General features: G+C 43.6%; 3 protein-coding genes across 9 annotated transcripts in view; 1 reads left to right on the top strand and 2 right to left on the bottom strand.

The window, feature by feature from the left end:
- Window positions 1–18,132, top strand: part of LOC143989625 (uncharacterized) — a 346,853-nt gene that overhangs the window by 222,675 nt on the left and 106,046 nt on the right. The window lies entirely within an intron of this gene.
- LOC143989927 (uncharacterized) overlaps window positions 1–18,132 on the bottom strand; it is an 87,506-nt gene that overhangs the window by 6,328 nt on the left and 63,046 nt on the right. The gene's annotated exons all lie outside the window — the stretch shown is intronic.
- Window positions 9,240–18,132, bottom strand: part of LOC143989897 (uncharacterized) — an 81,855-nt gene continuing 72,962 nt past the window's right edge. Inside the window, exons 2-7 of the mRNA XM_077490176.1 lie at window positions 10,761–10,888; window positions 10,549–10,672; window positions 10,335–10,432; window positions 10,024–10,245; window positions 9,735–9,944; window positions 9,240–9,611 (exon numbers count right to left, since the gene is read on the bottom strand). Of these exons, the coding sequence (XP_077346302.1) occupies window positions 9,408–9,611; window positions 9,735–9,944; window positions 10,024–10,245; window positions 10,335–10,432; window positions 10,549–10,633 (819 nt within the window). The 5' untranslated portion in view covers window positions 10,634–10,672; window positions 10,761–10,888 and the 3' untranslated portion in view covers window positions 9,240–9,407. The remainder of the gene's footprint in view (window positions 9,612–9,734; window positions 9,945–10,023; window positions 10,246–10,334; window positions 10,433–10,548; window positions 10,673–10,760; window positions 10,889–18,132) is intronic.

Raw genomic sequence — 18,132 nt, 5'->3', positions numbered from 1 at the left:
TTACAATTTTGAATTATCTTTTGCAATTTGAATGCAATTTGAATGTGATGTGAAAAGATTTGCTCCGTTAGCTGTGTGGATGGGGCTGCACATACAGGGGTTCTTCCAGAGAAGTGGGGTTCTTTACATAAGTGTCACTTCAGCAATTTGCACAAAGCAAACCACAGCAGACTGCAGGTGACCTCATCTCCAAATGATCTCACCTTCCTCTCTGAAACATGCACTCTTTACCTCTCCTCCTTTTCACAATTGCAGCCTCTCTCCTCAAACTCTCTTTTCTTCACCCCCCCCCCCCCCCCGCTCCACCACACAATCTGTACATATCACCCTCACTTCTCCCCTCCCCCTACTTCTGCACTCATCACCTCTTTCTAACTCTAAGCCCACTTGCTAACAAACCCCCCAGGGTACTGAAGCATGTCCCCTCATACAAATTGTATTCTCCTATCACCTCCCTTACTTTTCTGCTTCTCATAACCGCTGGAGATATTTCCCCTAACCCTGGGCCTCCCTTATTTAACTCTACCCAACACACCCATCACCCTACACCCTCTGGCAGTAGTCACAATCTACGCAATTTAGTCTCTGTTCCTCTTCTTCCCAACGCCAGCCTCCCCCTCTCCTGTGCCCTCTGGAACGCCCGCTCTGTCTGCAACAAACTCACCGCTGTTCATGACCTCTTTGTCACTAATTCCTCTCACCAAAACCTGGCTCCACAAATCTGACACTCCTTCTCCTGCTTCCCTCTCCCAGGGTGGCCTTCACTGGACTCACTCCCCTAGGCCTAATGGAAGCAAGGGAGGTGGAGTGGGATTCCTCTTATCCCCCCAATGCACCTTCCAGGTTATTCACTCCCCTCCCTCTCTTTCCCTCTCATCATTTGAAGCTCACTGTATACGTCTCTTCTCTCCAACTTCCCTAAGAATTGCTGTGATCTACCGGCCCCCTGGACCATTATCCACTTTCCTTAATGAGTTCTCCGCCTGGCTACCCTACTTTCTGTCTTCGGAAATTCCCACAATCCTTCTCGTGATTTCAACATCCCTGCTAATACAAACACTCCTGATACTTCTAAACTTCTTAGTCTAACCTCTTCATGTGACCTGAAGCAATGGGTACAGGCTTCTACTCACTCTGATGGCAACACCCTTCACCTTGTATTCTCCTACCTATGCGTTCCATACAACTTCTCAAATAATCCTTTTCCTCTCTCCGACCATCACCTCATTCGTTTCTCTCTCTCCCCGTCTTCCACCACCTTTACCTCCAATCGCCTAACCATCACCCATAGAAACTTTCACAACTTCAACTCTTCTCTCCTCTATTCTGCTACTGACCACCTCTATGACACAATCTCTCCCCTGTCCTGCCCCAGCCAAGCCACTTCCACCTACAATAAATCCCTGTCCTCCACCCTGGACAAGCTCGCTCCCCTCACTACACGCAGAATCAGGCCTCGACCCCTACAACCCTGGCAACAACAACCCTGGCAACAACAACCCTGGCAAACAGAGAACACTAAAATTCTCAAAAAAAACGTAGTCGCCCTCTTGAGCGTCTGTGGCACAAGGCCGAGTCTCTCAAAGACTTCAACCAATACAAATCTGCCCTCCAGAAATACTATGTTTTCCACACTGCCAAGCAGACCTATTTTACAACTCTTATTAACACCTTCTCATCCAGTCCCCGTAAACTTTTCTCTACCTTCAACTCTCTACTTTGTCGTCCACCCACTGACTCACTCACTGCCCAGGATATTGCTAATCACTCCAAAAACAAGATTGATACAATCCGTGATGAAAGTGGCTCTCATCCTACCTGTCGCAACGCACCTTCAGTGTCACTTACAATTCTACTTCCTCTTCTCCTCTTCCCTTCTCTGTAAGGGTCCCCCAAGGTTCTGTTCCTGGACCTTTTTTATTTTCAATCTACACCTCTTCCCTGGATCAGCTGATAGCCACTCACGGCTTTCAATATCATTTCTACGCTGATGACACCCAAATCTATCTCTCCACCCCTCAACTCACCCCATCAGTCTCCTCACCCATCATCAACTTACTAACAGACATATCTGTATGGATGTCACAACACTTCCTCAAACTCAACTTGTCCAAAACTGAGCTTATAATATTTCCTCCCCCACGCGCCTCTTCCCCTGATTTATCTTTCAAGAGCAATGGCACAACCATCCACCCATCCTCACATGTCAGGGTCTAGGTGTTATCCTGGACTCTGAACTCTCCTTTCAGCCCCACATCCAATCACTTTCCAAAGCTTGCCGCTTCAACCTCCAAAACATCTCTAAACTACGTCCCTTTCTAACCAATGAAACCACAAAGCTCCTGATTCCCTCCCTGGTCATCTCTCACCTCAACTACTGCAACTCCCTCCTCATTGGCTCACCTTTAAATAGACTATCCCCTTCAGTCCATCATGAATGCTGCTGCCAGACTCATACACCTTACAAACCGCACAGTGTCTGCTACCCCTCTCTGCCAATCCCTCCATTGGCTGCCACTTGCCCAAATGGATTAAATTCAAAATACTAACACTTACTTACAAAGCCATCCACAACTCTGCCCCCAGCTACATCACTAGCTTAGTCTCAAAATACCAACCTAATCACCCTCTTTGTTCCTCCCAAGACCTCCTGCGCTCTAGCTCCCTCGTCACCTCCTCCCATATCCACCTCCAGGACTTCTCCCGAGTCTCGCCCCTCCTCTGGAATTCCCTACCCCAATCTGTCAGAATGTCTCCAAATTTATCCACTTTTAGGCGATCCCTGAAAACATTCCTCTTCAGAGAAGCCTATCCTGCCTCCATCTAACAACTGTACTATTTTCTCCTATTATTAGCTCATCCCCCACAGCTATTACCCGTTTATATAACTTGACGCTCCCTCCTAGATTGTAAGCTATAAATCCTGTATAATAATATATATATATATATATATATATATATATATACACACACACACACACACATATACACATACACATGCACATATAAGATGACCTAATCATTTATCATGCAGTAGTCATGTATGGAGGGGTTGATAGAGCCAAGCTGGAATAGATCAGTTCTGCTTCAATATTCAAAGGGAACATTGAAAATTTCCTCTACCAGTTTCTCGCTCTGGACGGGCTTCTTCTGGAGCTATATGAATATATGTGTAAAGAAGAAGAAGTATGAAGTTGTCACTGAGGTGGGGCCGGCAGGTAACACAAAGACATCACAGGGGGTTCCCGGTCACCATAAGATGACTGGAGCTCATTGGGGCCCCTGAAAACTGCAGAGCCAGGAGAGGTGTATATTGGACATGAACTAAGAGATATCTATTTGCAGCAAAGGTGACCAGCTGAATGATAGGTTAACCTCCCTGGCGGGATGATTATGTCAGATTTTTGCGTCTCAAAGCGGTACAATTATTTTGCATAGAAATTTGGCGTTTTATATTGTAGGCCTGAAATTCTTAGCAATAACACAAATAAATCTGTCCAAAAAAGAGTCTAGTAGATATCCCGGGTATGATAAAGTTTGAAACACAAAATCATAAAATATAATATAATAAATGAATATAAATAATTATAAAAAAGAATTTCCTCACGATTCGCTGTCGCTCAATTCTAGCTGGTCTAAAACCACTTTTGATGTAAAGGGACACGTTTTGGTTGCTATGGACAATCTCCAGTTTCCAGGCAGAAAGAACAGTATATATCATATAAAACTACATGCAGGGAGGTGAAATCATTCCATACAGTAATGTAATCTGTAGGATTACATTGTACTGTATATGTTATGATTTTTTATTTTTTTTTAATTTTCGGTCGGGCTCCACCCCCGTACGTTGCAACGCCTCGCAGGGAACAGAGCCCGGCACACAGAGGCTTTGGGAGGAGGACAGAGCCCAGGGACACAGCGGGGGGGGGGGGGGGGGGGGGGCATCGCAGAATCCTGGGGACAAGGTAAGTACACCACACCAGGATCCTGCAAGTACCATCCATGGCTCTGAGGGTATTACAAATAAATAAAAAGGCACCATTTAGTAATAAAGTCATATAAACAGGTGTATAAAGCTTCTCTCTTGCTTATTGCAAGAGGAGCCTACTTACCAGTATATTTGGCCCATGGCATGTATCCTACAGCTCCGGGGTCCCAAGGAATGACCACATCTTGCCTAAATGGTGCCAAACTAACCCTTTATTAAATACCCATCCCAATCAGGGGGTCCGCATGCCATCTGGACAGCGTGTGATGCTCCTAGCCCAACCGTTCGTCCGACACATGCGCCACCTAGGTTGGTCCATGCGCACACGCGGCCGCTGCCGTACTTGGAAATGAAGGCCACAAAGCACCTGACAAGTGCAGGAAGGAGTGGGCGTGTCAAAGACAAGAAGGAGTCACCGAGTATGCCATCTGGTGTACACCTCCAGTACCGCACATGCCCACTCCATGGGAAATTACAGGTCTAAGTGGAGGGCTCCATAGGCGATCCAAACAGCCACTTGACAGAAAACAGGGGGAACACAGAGTGGCTAAGGGCCCTCTAGTGAACTCCCTGAGTGCTGTGCACACTGCCACTCCATATAGGATCCAAGCCCAATTGAAAGGCCAGGTGAACGGCACTGCCAACCGCATAACAGCCTCCAAAAGGAGACTCGGGGTGTCCCAAGCCTTCGTACCCTGGATGACTCCCCCAAAATTATGTTCACAAAAGGTAAAACCTACACAAAAAAGATATAATGAATCAATGATGATAATAGTCATGATAAAATTAACGTTCTATACATACAGTGCCTTGAAAAAGTATTCATACCCCTTGAAATTTTCCACAGTTTGTCATGTTACAGCCAAAATCGTAAATGTGTTTTATTTGGATTTTATGGGATAGACCAACACAAAGTGGCACATAATTGTGAAGTGGAAGGAAAATGATAAATGGTTTTCAATTTTTTTTTACAAATAAATATGTGAAAAGTGTGGGGGGGGCATGTATATGGCGTCCCCGAGTCAATACTTTGTAGAACCCCCTTTCTCTGAAATTACAGCTGGAAGTATTTTTGGGGATGTCTCTACCAGCTTTGCACATCTAGAGAGGACATTTCTGCCCATTCTTCTTCTTTGTAAAATATCTCAAGCTCTGTCAGATTGGATGGAGAGCGTCTGGGAACAGCAATTTTCAAGTCTTGCCACAGATTCTCAATGGGATTTAGGTCTGGACTTTGATTGGGCCATTCTAACACATGAATATGCTTTGATCTAAACCATTCCTCTGTAGCTCTGGCTGGATGTTTCGGGTCGTTGTCCTGCTGGAAGGGGAACCTCCGCCCCGGTCTCAAGTCTTTTGTAAACTCTTACAGGTTTTCTTCTAAGATTGTCCTGTATTTGTCTCCATCCATCTTCCCATCTACTCTGACCAGCTTCCCTGTCCCTGCTGAAGAAAAGCATCCCCACCACATGAGGCTGCCACCATGTTTCACAGTGGGGATGGTGTGTTCAGAGGGATGGGCAGTGTTAGTTTCCCCACACATAGCGTTTTGAGTTTAGGCCAAAAAGCTCAATTTTGGTCTAATCTGACCAGATCAAGAAAGGCTTATATGAGAGAACTTCATTCAAACCTGCCGATTTGATAGCATGCAGTTGTTTTATCCAAAAGGTTTCCTTTTGTAGGATTCTCTTATCCCAATTCCCTCCTCTCTGATCTTGGGGTATCACCTCCAGGACCATAAATGACACATAACGTGTGTCAAATCTCTGGTACAGATCAAGGTGGCGGCTCACTGGGGTGATCATTTTTCCATTAGAGGAGTAAAGGATATGATCATTGATCCTCTGTCTCAGATGTTGGATCGTTTTACCCACATAAAATGATCCGCAGCGGCACTGCATCAAATAGATCACCCTTTTTGTATTACAATTCGTGAAAAAACATGGAGTGAAAATCTCCCCATTGGGAAGCGTGTAGAGGGTTCCCTCCCGATCCCAGGGGCACATGTCACAGGATCCACATGTAAAAATGCCTTTAGGCATTCTATTATGGCAAGAGATGGGAATATAGTGGCTCTGGGTTAGTTTATCCCGTAGAGAGGTGTTCCTACAGAACACAGTCTCAGGGCTAGATCGAATATATTTGGAAATAACATTTATAAGAAGATGCCAATGTTTATTTAGTAGTTGGCGCACTTGAGAATGTTGGGAAGAAAATGTAGTGATACATTTTACTGTGGAAGAATGGGAGTCCCTCGTTTTTTGGGCCATCTTATAGACCAGCGAGTTTCTGTCCTGTGTTAAAGCTTTTTTGTATGCCTTTCTGCGTAAAAAATTGTTATAGCCGCATGCCAGTAAACGTTGTCTAAGGAGGGCTGATTGTGGTTTAAAGTCACTAAATTTGGTGCAATTCCATCAAAGTCGTAGATATTGTGCATAGGGAATGCTATGCACTAAGGGTGAGCACTATCCGCATGTAGAATTGTAATGCCTGATGTTTCCTTTCTATATAAATGTGTGGCTAGGCAATGGTCGGGATCCACATTTATCTGGAGATCTAGGAAAGTGATTTGTACAGGATGATAATTGAATGTGAATTTAAGATTGTAATTGTTTGAGTTAATACAATCCACAAACTCAGTTAGCAATTCAACCGTGCCTGTCCAGATGATAAAAATATCATCGATAAAACGGAACCAGCACAGGGCCGAATCAGTATATGTGCTGAACGTTTCACTTGCAAACAATTCCCGCTCCCATCCCCCCAGGTACAGGTTTGCATTGGCAGGTGCACAATGTGTGCCCATAGCGACCCCCTGTACCGGAAATAAGGGGTGTCTAAAAAAAGAAACCAATTGTAAGTAAGAATGAAGTATAGTAATCTGAGAACAAATTCACTTCCATTGTGTATGGTCTAGTTCCCTAAGGAATGTCCGCGTCTTACTGACTCCCCGTCCATGAGTAATGCTGCAGTATAGTGCTTCAACATCAAGTGTCAACAAAAGACCCCAGTTGGCACCGACATGCCCTCAAAAACTTCCTAAGGACGGCCAATCTGATAGGCCGAAATGCATAGAGGTTGAGTCACATTTTCGTCACACACTTTCGCCCACATTCAACCCAGAAATGAAGCCTTTACTGAGCCAGCGGCTGTATGAACTAACCAGGCGGATTTCACGGATTTACTTATACCTGCTGTTCACTCCGGGTGCCGGGACATTAGGCACTCATACAAGTGAATTAAGTGTAATGAAAAATACTAATGCGCTCCACCTACCTAATAACTATATAACTAAAGATATTAAAATAAATGCAAAGGAAGCAGCCAGCACGAAAATGGTGATCTCAACATCAAAAGCTAGTGAAGAAAAATAGATAAATAAATGCGGTGCTACCTAGAAAATATAAATAAATAAAGTGCAATATCCAAATAAAGCTAAAGTGCAAATAAGATTCTGTCCCACTACAGTGATAAATTGTGACACAGTAAAAGATGAATATGATGCATCTACTATGCAATGAAATATAGTTATAACCCTGCATACATAATCCAAATGATTACAGGAAAAAAGTATAAAGTATAAAGTGAAAAAATATATAGAAAAAATATATATACCAATCAAGTGACAATGTGCAAAAAATGCAATATTAAAAAGTGATTGTTTTAATCAATATTTTATGCATGGTTTTTTGGACAAAGACCATGCAAAAAGGTTGAAGTGATTTCCAAAGGTGACAATCCACTACAAACTTCAGTGCCTATTATGTGCACCACCTATTTCCCCCAGCCTCTCACCTCCAATGAATGGCAAAAGAGCGCTGTATGTAATCAAATGTTGCTGAATCCTTATCCATCCAGCCTCAATATTCTACCGCTGTATGTGTACCGCTGTATACCGATGTATATGTACAGTTATTTTTCTCCCAATTTCTCCAAAAGTGTCCAGTTATCATTGGTGGTAAACATGGAATGGAAGAAAACAAGAATTGAAGACTAAGAAGATTTACGACCCTGCAGTCCCCTGAGAATCCAGATCCACTGCCACCATCACCATTGCCACCATCACCACCAACATGGTGATGGTGGCAGTGGATCTGGATTCTCAGGGGACTGCAGGGTCGTAAATCTTCTTAGTCTTCAATTCTTGTTTTCTTCCATTCCATGTTTACCACCAATGATAACTGGACACTTTTGGAGAAATTGGGAGAAAAATAACTGTACATATACATCGGTATACAGCGGTACACATACAGCGGTAGAATATTGAGGCTGGATGGATAAGGATTCAGCAACATTTGATTACATACAGCGCTCTTTTGCCATTCATTGGAGGTGAGAGGCTGGGGGAAATAGGTGGTGCACATAATAGGCACTGAAGTTTGCAGTGGATTGTCACCTTTGGAAATCACTTCAACCTTTTTGCATGGACTTTGTTTTAATCAATATTTTATGCATGGTTTTTTGGACAATCACTTTTTAATATTGCATTTTTTGCACATTGTCACTTGATTGGTATATATATTTTTTCTATATATTTTTTCACTTTATACTTTATACTTTTTTCCTGTAATCATTTGGATTATGTATGCAGGGTTATAACTATATTTCATTGCATAGTAGATGCATCATATTCATCTTTTACTGTGTCACAATTTATCACTGTAGTGGGACAGAATCTTATTTGCACTTTAGCTTTATTTGGATATTGCACTTTATTTATTTATATTTTCTAGGTAGCGCCGCATTTATTTATCTATTTTTTTTTCCATACAAGTGAATTGAATACCTTTACATGTTTTGGAATAAAAAGCTCTTTATCAACGGTACTGCGCAATGAGGCTTCTTCTATTATATCTATTTATATGAGGTACATTCACCGCTGCCAATCATCAGTCCAGAGGATATCCACAGGGGTCACCCCACACTCGCATTTGACCTAACGAGCGATAGTTGGTCCAATCCCAGGGGTGAGTGCACATCTACTAGGAGGGGCACCCCATTTAAAGCACTTACGAAGCACTGAATCATCCATCTATTACTCAAGTCACAGCACTGCATACTGTTCCACCAGCACGAGAACCTTTCTTTCATTGGGGACTGTTTTATTAATTGTCACCAGTGTATCACCTATATCTATTACCTGTATGTCAGTTTTTAGCATTTAGCGCGGTATACTTTTTATCAACAGAACAAGTAACCCTGGGAAAATTCCTAGATCTTGCTAGACGTGTATTTTTAAAATTAACATTTTTCTGCCAGCTGATCCCCAGAATCTCTATAAATCCAGTCTAGATACATAAATTGTGTCGGCAGCACAGAGAAGGAAGATTATCGGAGAGAAATCCAGGAATACAGGACGGGGAACACAGCTCAGGAAAGTGACCAGGGGATTACAGGCTGATATCACCCAGCCCCCGCCCTACTCTGGACCAATCAGTGAGCAGTATGGGTGGAGGAATGTATTTAGTGTTAATGACCCACCTGTGCTGATCTCTGTAGGAGTGTCCTCCTCTATAAATGTCCCCGTTATTCCATCCTCCTCCATAGACTGCTGATCATCCCTCACATACCTCTCTTCTTCTTCTGATTTCACCTCAAATTCTATATCCATTGGATCTCCACTCTAAACCAAGAAAATGAGAGAGAATATCATCTGTAAGATAGAAGATTTATTATTGTGACATCACATAGAAAATCCACACATCATCTCTAGGAGTCCATGTTTTACAAGCTCCATCCCACCAACCTTGAGGTAACAGTGGGGGATGGTGTGATCTTCCTGTGTGGAATCCCGGGAATACAGAGGACGGGGACATCTCTCTGGTGGGTTCCTGGTATTTGGTGGCTCCATCATATCCTTGTGTCCTTCTGAAAACTCCTCCATCACTCCATACTCCTCATCCTCCTCTTTATACTCTTCTTTAACATCAATATTATCATCCCCGAGGTTTCCACTCTGAATATATAATAAAACATTCATTGTAACAAACATGCTGTGTATAAATCAGAACTACCAATAATTGTCAATCATCTACCTGATGATGGTGGGGGATGGTGTGACCTTCCTGTGTGGAATCCCGGGAATACAGAGGACGGGGACATCTCTCTGGTGGGTTTCTGTAGCTGGATGACTCCACCATGGTGTCCTGGTACAGATCTTTGTGTTCTTTTAGAGACTCCTCCATCACCCCATCCTCATCATCCTCCTCTTTTATCTCTTCTTTAACATCAACTTTAGAATCTCTCAGGTTTCCACTCTGAATATATAATAAAAATGACATCAATGGTAACAATGCAGATAATGTACAGATCCTAATGATACTATCAGTGATTGTTCCTCATCTACCTGATGATGGTGGGGGATGGTGTGACCTTCCTGTGTGGAATCCCGGGAATACAGAGGACGGGGACATCTCTCCGGTGGGTTCCCATTACTGGATCCATCTGTAGGAAACACACACACTGACTGAATACATTGTTTCTATGTGTTTATCAGATGATGGGGGATCTAGGTGGAGCCTCCGTACTGCTCTCTCCTTTACAATAAAGTCTCCTCTTACCCGGTGATGTGAGGGGCGGCTGATTGTCCATCATGACGTCCTTGTAGAGATCCTTGTGTCCTTCTAAATACTCCCACTCCTCCATGGAGAAATAGACAGTGACATCCTGACACCTTATAGGAACCTGACACACACAATGATACAGTCACCATCCAGACACATCCCTTGTCTGTTACTGGATAATGTCCCAGAATTCCCAGAATCCTCCTCACCTCTCCTCCATCATCTCTCTGGTGACTTCTAGAATCTTCTTTGTATTTCTCTATTCTATCAGGGAGGGAGGTGGAGGCAATGTGATGGTCATATGATCTCCAGACTTCACAGGAGGAAAACTCTAGATCTGAACACAAATAGTACAATCAAAGTTTATTCCCAGAACCCTCCTCACCTAATCTTCCCATTTTCCATTTTATTAAAGCCCCACTTCAGGCTGAGGTATAATTTTCCCACACAGGACCCCCACACTATGCAGGTAAAATAGTTTTGGTGTCATTACAACAGTCCTGTTTTCCTTGTGAGGATGCAAAGGGTCTGTCCACATCCTAAAACTATTAAATAACAAGAAAAGTGCCAGATGGAGGGACATTGGGAGGAGGAGCTATGAGGTCAGTGTGAAGTCATAGGATTCTTCATAAAAGTGGTATAATCCATTAGTATAGACGGATGAGGTGAGAAGGTGATTGGTGGGAAAGGTGACACATCTCCAAAATGAAGAGAATGTTCCTGCCCTGTAAGTGGGGAATGTTCTTCCCCTGAAGGGGCTATTCTACATTCCCACACTATATATGTATGTATCATCATCTGCTGGAGATAAAAGACATCACAGTGACTATGGAGGAAGAGGACGGACATGACGGGGGGTTACTGGGTGTAAATAGAAAATAAGATCTTATTACCTCCTCTGCTGCTTCTTCCAGCAATGTCTTCTCTCTACGTCCTCCTGACTCACCTCTCACCCAGAACTTCCTGTCTGTATCTGACATCACTTCCTGTCTTCCATAGAGACTTCCTGTCTGAGTAGGAGTGAGATCACCACCTTGTGGAGATCAGAGGAACTGCAGAAACATCTAGTAGTGTGAACACGGCCTTGTGCTGTGTGTGTATGTACTGTATATCCTTACAGATGGGTCATCTCCACTCCCACCAAGGGGGATAGAAATATATTACTGCCTAGTCCAGACTTTCTCAGCCAGGGTTCCTCCAAAGCTATTGTGGAGCCACTTATTAAGAGAATGATGGAGGTCTGATGAGTGTGAGCACCAAGAGATCACGGGATTGGTGTTTGGGGAAGGAGGTGTTTTGTAGTCCACTACACACAGTTTGCTGGAGCATATAGTGAGATTTGGAGGAAGAAGCTCTGGAGGTTTTGGAGACATTTATTGGTGGTGATATAATTTATTGAAATATAAAGGAAACGTTGGATGGACTTTGATGTCACTTTATGGTTTATCACTGGATACTGATGAGGGGAAATGCGTTGATGATTTATCAGAGATGTTGTCACGTCTTTTACTCTGATGATAAGAGGGCGGGATTTATGGATATAAGGGGAGGGGTCGTTGTATTTATCGCCCATCTCCCAATCCTGGACAGTGCGAGAAGCTGACACTCTATAAGAAGTCTTGTCTCTGCCAGCTGGGGAAATAGCAAGTGGGAAAACAAGATGTTGGGGATTTGAATAGTAATCTCCTGCATTGTTCTTCATATTACCCCCGACCTTCCCAGACAGAACAATGCTTGGAGGACTGGAATAGTAATCTCCTTCATTCTTCTCAGATGGGAGTGTTGGGGGTTTCATTGACTTGTACACAACTTCAGATTGTGTCTGTGGCCCCAAAATTACCTTTACTGAGTTTTTTTACTGACATTTTGTGCTTCCTAAACCATTTCACTAATATTGTGTGACATAAATTTTTTTAGCTACCACCATTTTATTCTCTAACGGGGAAATGGGTGCTAATAGGCTGCAGGAGATCTGCTAAATAGGGATGAGCTTCATGTTCGAGTCGAACGTACGTTCGACTCGAACATTGGCTGTTCGTCCGTTCGGCGAAATCCGAACTCTTGGTCCGTTCGCGTCAAAATTCGTGTGGCGCGCACGGCCCACAATGCACTGCGATGGCGCAGTGCATTGCTGGCTCATGATTGGCCAAGCATGCACTGTGACCCCGCATGCTTGGCCAATCGCAGCGCCAGCAGCGAGGAGAGCCATGATTGGCCACAGGCATCCTGCCTGTGGCCAATCATAGCTCAGGCTGTGTAGTGCACGCCCCACACTATATAAGGCCGCCTTTGAGGCGGCCTCGTGTAGTGTGTTGGCATCTGAAGCAGTGGGTGTTCTGTGTACCTTCAACACAGTACACACCGATCGTTTTTGGCTGATTTCCTATCTTGCTGTTGTGTAGTGGTTATTGTCTGTGTCCTGACTGCAGTATACACCACTATATTCACCTCACCTATATAGCTAGTGATCTATCTTTAACAATAGAGCTTGCAGTCAGTAGTGTTAGGAGATAGTGCGTGCTGTCTGCGTGCTCTGTACCCAGTACATACCGCTATATCCACCTACATAGCTGTTATCTATTTGAGCCCAATTGCCATCTGCAGGAGTTATTGGAAGTTGTGTGTGCTTCCAGCACAGCACAGTATACATCTGTATATACCCCTTTATCTCTGCTGTTTTCTGGTTATTGTCTGCTTGCCCTGACCGCAGTATACACCGCGATATTCACCTCAGCCTAAGGCCCAATTTTTCTGCCCCTGTTCAACAATGGCATGTAATTACAATTCTTGATATAATCGTTCACAGCAGGGCGCTCCAGCGCCCACCAAGAGTCACTTTGAGGGCTTACAATGTTGTGGCAAAACCAACACCTTGTTCCGCCATTTCTGCAGAGCATATAGGGCAGGCCCCTACTTTCAAACATCCAATTTACAAACATCTCCTACTTGCAAACGGAAGGAGACAACAGCAAGTGAGATGAAAAAAGATGGACGACAAAACAAATTATACAGGGGTGATAACCCTTCCCTATGTTTTCCAAAAAGCTTAAAAATAGTTTTTTTGACTGGAGCTACACTTTAAAAATGTACCAGTTAAAAAATTACAAACAGATTCTACTTAACACAACAAACCTACACAGTCCCTGTCTTGTTTGCACCGCCTGTATACTGCTGTTCTGAGTATATAGGGCCTGGGGGCCTCACGCATTTCCTTTTTTTAATATGGGTACGGGGTTCCCCTTAATATGCGTACAAGACCCAAATAGGCTGGTAATGGGCAGGGAGGGCTACCCATGCCATTTTTCTCAATGATTTTCAACCATATTGCAGGAACCAGATATAACATTAAAACCGCAAGCAGATTTAAATGACGTTATTTCCGTTTAATGTCATTTTGTGCAGGGACTGGGTACAGGGAAACACGTGGCACTTCACAGGCATACTACAGACACCCCCCAGGCACCATATTTAAAGGAATATTTCACTTTTTTTTTCACTTTAATCGTCATTAAAATCAGTGCTCCCGCCAAAACGGCCGTTTTTAAAACTTTTTTTTGCAGTGACCCATGTCCCCTGAGGCAGGAGCCAGGTCCCCAAACCCTTTTTAGGACAATATCTTGCATATTAGCCGTTAAAATTAGCACTTTCCATTTCGAACGTTCGAGTCCCATAGACTTCAATGGGGTTCTAACGTTCGTAACGAACGTGGGGGTACGTTCGAAAGTTCTGGTGCGAACCAAACCGGGGGGTGTTCGGCTCATCCCTACTGCTGAGACATAGAAAGGGAAATGGGTGCTAATAGGCTGCAGGAGATCTGCTGAGACATAGAAAGGGAAATGAGTACTAGTAGGCTGCAGGAGATCTGCTGAATCATAGAAAGGAAAATGGATACTAATAGGCTGGAGGAGATGTGCTTAGACATAGAAAGGATAATGGGTATTTATAGGTTGGAGCAGATCTGCTGAGACATAGAAAGGGAAATGGGTGCTAATAGGCTGCAGGAGCTCTGTTGAGACATAGAAAGGGAAATGGGTGCTAATAGGCTGCAGGAGATCTGCTGAGACATAGAATGGGAAATGGGTGCTAATAGGCTGCAGGAGATCTGATAAGAAAAAAGGAGAGTGGTTAGAAACAAGCAGATCTTCTGCAGCCTATTAGCACCTGTTTCCCCCGCTGAGGAAATACTGGTGGTGGAATTTCTTTCCTTTATTTTTTCCTACTAAGTTTTGCATTCATGTACCACCCGTTTGATGTGATATATGTAGAGAGACAGCACAAGCCATTACTGTACATGAGCCATCTTTACTGAAAGACCCAGCAGGAACAGGAAACACAACACAGGAAGAAGTACAACAGAGATGCACCATAGAGTTGCATTTAAAGAAACATCATCCATAAAATCTCCCCCTTTTAGTGTTAATAAATGAACATTGTGAAATTCAAAAGAGACACAGCAATAGCACAGTCTACAGGTTAAGTCTGGTAGGTGGTTTTGAACATCTATCACTACGGGTGAAGACTGGACCTTGTGCAAGGATTCCTTTAGCCCTCTCTGAAGTTACTGAGCTCCTCTCATCATGTACTGGCATGCTCTACACTTGAAAGCTGTCGGGTATACTTGCTCGCCCAGAACCATCATTGCCGTTGGTATGAGGCATTGTCTCTGTACATGCCTCACTGTCAATGGGTGAGTATGTCCTTATGATACTGGGTGAGTCTGATCTATAAACGGGATACTGAGATTCAGGCTGCTCTGCCACTCTCAAATCCACTCGATTGTGGTGATAGAGAGTTCCTTCAACATCCACAAGATAAGAGTGTGGTGCAACCTTTTGCAGACAAGTACCTATTCTGCAACGGCCTGTTCCGTCTCCGGGTAATGGTTCCATACGGATTCCTTCTCCAATATTCAATTCTGACAAATCTCTGGCCGATGTGTCATATCTTGCCTTTGACACTTGTCTCGTAATCCTTAACTTGTCAGTAACACCTTGTGTGACAGAGGGTTTGAGCAGCTTATTTACTACTGGTAAGGAGGTCTTTAATCTCCTTGACATCAGTCTTTGTGCCAGACTGTTATCTATGCCTTCAGTCAGAGTGTTTCTCCAATGTAAAATGGCCTTCCATGGGTCTTTACCCTCACTTTGTGCTTACTTGCATACATTTTTAACAATCTTTACAGCTGATTCAGCTTTGCCATTAGCCTGTGGATGACGTGGTGAGGAAGTAACATGCTCAAATTCCCATTCAGTGGCAAATTGAAATTTTCTGAATTGTAGGCTTGCAAACTGAGGTCCATTGTCAGAGATTACTGTATCTGGTTGGCCATGACGTGCAAACTGAGCCTTGCACCTCTTAATTGTAGCTTCGGTGGATCAGTCGGGAAGAAGGTCTATTTCCCAGAAGTCTGAATAATGATCGACTAATAGCAGGTATTCCTTGCCTGTGTAGTTGAATAAGTTCATACTGATAATCTGCCACGGACGTGTAGGTATCTCATGTGACATCATGGTTTCTTTTTGTTGTAATTGGGCATATTCATTGCAGGTGGGACAATTACTGACAAAGTCTTTGATTTCACCATGCATGTTGGGCCAGTAAAGAGTATCACGAGCTTGTCTGTAGCATGCTTCACCGCCAATATGGCTGGAGTGTATGCGTAATAACATCTCTGCTCTCAGTGACATTGGTACGATGACCCTTGGACCTTTGTACAAGATACCATTTTGTATACTGATCTCATCTGTAAAGGACCAGTATTCCTTTACAATTCCAGGTACAGCCTCTTTTTCATCTGGCCACCCACTCAAAACAATAGACTTCAAGCTTGTAAAGATGCATCACTGTCAGTGTGCTGTATGAGTTGATGTAGTCGCTGATTTGTGACATTAAGATAGTCCACTTGATTGATATCGGCAAAGAAATGTTGTTCCTGTGACAGCAGACAAATTGTATGATGCTCACCTCCAGGTTATTATCTGACGTAGCTCTGCTCAGGGTATCACTGATATACATTTCACATCCTGGCTTGTAGACAACATTAAGCTTGTAATGCTGCAATGTAAGCATCATGCTCTGCAAACGCTTGGGAGCACACAAAAGGGGCTTTTTGAATTTGGCTATCAGAGGTTTGTGATCAGTTTCAGCTTTAATTGAATCCCGTCCATAAAGATAATGATGGAAACGCTGGCAGGCAAATACAATGCTTAAACATTCCTTCTCAATTTCAGCATAATTTTGCACCGCTAATGAAAGAGCTCTGGACACATATGCAACTGGCTGACCTTCCTGCAAAAGGCAACAACCTCGACCATTTTTACTGGAGTCACTTTGTATCGTAACAGGCTTTGCAGCATCATAGTATTTCAACACTGGGGCAGAGGTGACCAAGCGTTTTATATCCTCTACTGCCCGGTCATGCTTGGGAAGCCAGTGCCAAACTGCATCTTTGTCCAGAAGTCGCCTTAATGGCTCACACACCTCAGATAAGTGTGGCAGGAATTTTGCTAGGTATGTAACAAAGCCAATACATCTCTGTACCGCTTTTGGCATCAGCAGGCTGTGGCATGTCCGCAATGGCTATAATCTTATCCGGGTCAGCTTTTAAGCCTTGTGAAGACAGGATGTGTCCATGGAAACGGACTTCTTCCACCTTGAACTGAAATTTCTTTACACTAAGCCTCAGCATCACCTGCCTACAACGATCCAGCAGCGCTATTAAAGTGGAAGTAAACCCTTCTATCGTTTTCAGTCAAGGAAGCTGCCATCTTGGCCTTTAATGATTCCATGCCATAATGCTGCACATGTGATCAGTTATGAAACCAGCCATTGGATGGTTTGAAAGTTTGGTTGAGAGCACAACCAATGTGAAAGTTAGCATTTCTGGCATGCCGGGAATGTAAGTGTTTTTTTAAACTGGGTTTACTCCCGCTTTAAGTTTTCATCATGGTCATGCTCAGCCTCCTCATCTGTATTACCGCAGCCAACTATAAGAATGTCATCAGTTATTGGCTCAATTCCGTGAAGATCACCTAATAGTTCATGCTGCTTTCGCTGGTATACCTCAGGTGCTACAGAGACTCCAAATGGTAGTTTGAGCCATCTCTTTCTGCCCCAAGGAGTCCAGAACGTGGTCATGTAGCTACTCTTTTCATCCAGCTTGCACTGTAAAAAGGCATCTCCAGCATCAACAAGTGTGAAGACACGTGCTTTAGGTAGTTTGTGCAAAATATCATCGAGTGTTGGCATTAAGTAGTGTGACCGTTTCAGGGCCATATTCGGAAACTTGGGATCAATGCATATTCTGATCTTCTCAGGCTTTCTGATAACAACCATGTTACTGATCCAATGTGTAGGCTCTGTTACTGAAGTTAGATGTCCTTCAGCTTCATATTTATCTAGTTGAGCTTTAACCTGTGGCTTAATGGTGATAGGCACATTGCGTGGGGCACAATGTACAGGTTGAATGGTAGGATCAAGTTCAAAACAAACCTCTCCCGGAACAGAGACAATTGGGCCCTCAACCACATCACCGTAGGCGTGAAGAATTTGCTGTTTTGTCAGTGGCCTACTCAGAGATTT

This window comes from Lithobates pipiens, unplaced genomic scaffold (genome assembly GCF_037356315.1).
Source record: "Lithobates pipiens isolate NorthernLeopardFrog02 unplaced genomic scaffold, aLitPip1_a1.2 Scaffold_18, whole genome shotgun sequence".
In the NCBI taxonomy this organism is placed as follows: Eukaryota; Metazoa; Chordata; class Amphibia; order Anura; family Ranidae; genus Lithobates; species Lithobates pipiens.
The sequence above is the reverse complement of the archived record's forward strand: the minus strand, read 5'-3'. Positions and strand labels throughout refer to the sequence as shown.